Genomic DNA, 920 nt, shown 5'->3' on the forward strand with positions numbered 1-920 from the left:
GCAATAATGATGAACATGTTGAAGGCAGCGCTTCCGACGATGGTGCTGGGCCCCATATCTCCAGCGTGGAAGCCGTGGCCCACAATTTCAATGATGGAAAGAAGGATCTCAGGTGCAGAAGAACCCAAAGCCATCAGGGTCAAGTTGGAGACAGTCTCGTTCCAGATGCGGATGGTGGTTGTGGTTGTCTCCCCGTTGGGCTTTTTGATGGTGATTTCCTTTTCCTGGGAGGTGATGACTTCAATAGAGGCCATGAAGCGGTCAGCAATAATGGACATACCCAGGAACATATAGATCAGTGCCACAAAGTAGACAATGGCTCTTGCTACTTTATCACCCACGGAAGGGTTCTGGGGGAGCCACACTGGCAAGATCACCCCTTCCTGGCACTCGGTGGCCTCCAGGCACTTTTTTGTATGGTTGCCACCATCCGGAGAGGCCGCCCCAGTCCCAGGTGGACCCATGTTGCCATCTACTGTTGCCAGCGGTGAGGGCAGGAACAAAGCCAATAGCAATGCCGAAGCCTTCAGACGAGACAGGCGAGACATGGTGGCAAAGATGAAACCTGTAAGTGGGGAAGCATAGTGTTACTGAGGCAATGGCTCACGGCATGCATTCGGACTGTAAAGCACAATATGTGAAATGCCCAAGCAAGTAGCTTACTAAATATGAGCAGCTTTGGATCTCTAGGTTTCTGGACTGTAGCTTCCATAATCACACATCCATGGCTGTGAGGAGGTGGAGGGCCACATATCTCCATCTCTCTCTACAAGGAGGTTGTTGTGGTCTTGGGATATTCCGCACAGTCCAACACAGATCTTAAAATGAACCCCATTCTCATTTGAACAATGTCACATCACAACATAGTGGAAGGAGAGTGTTAGTCCCAGGGACGCTAAGCACAGATGGTTTTAAAGCCT

At 50.2% G+C, this 920-nt stretch overlaps 1 protein-coding gene across 1 annotated transcript; it reads right to left on the bottom strand.

The window, feature by feature from the left end:
- Positions 1-5: 5 nt before the first annotated feature.
- LOC121918659 (sodium/calcium exchanger 3-like) lies at positions 6-569 on the bottom strand (the record flags this gene model as incomplete). The annotated part of the gene is made up of 1 exon (XM_042444675.1): positions 6-569. A coding segment is annotated over exon 1 (543 nt), but the record flags the coding sequence as incomplete, so codon positions are not given.
- Between the last annotated feature and the right edge of the window lie 351 nt (positions 570-920).

This window comes from Sceloporus undulatus, unplaced genomic scaffold, assembly GCF_019175285.1.
Source record: "Sceloporus undulatus isolate JIND9_A2432 ecotype Alabama unplaced genomic scaffold, SceUnd_v1.1 scaffold_21841, whole genome shotgun sequence".
Taxonomy (NCBI): domain Eukaryota; kingdom Metazoa; phylum Chordata; class Lepidosauria; order Squamata; family Phrynosomatidae; genus Sceloporus; species Sceloporus undulatus.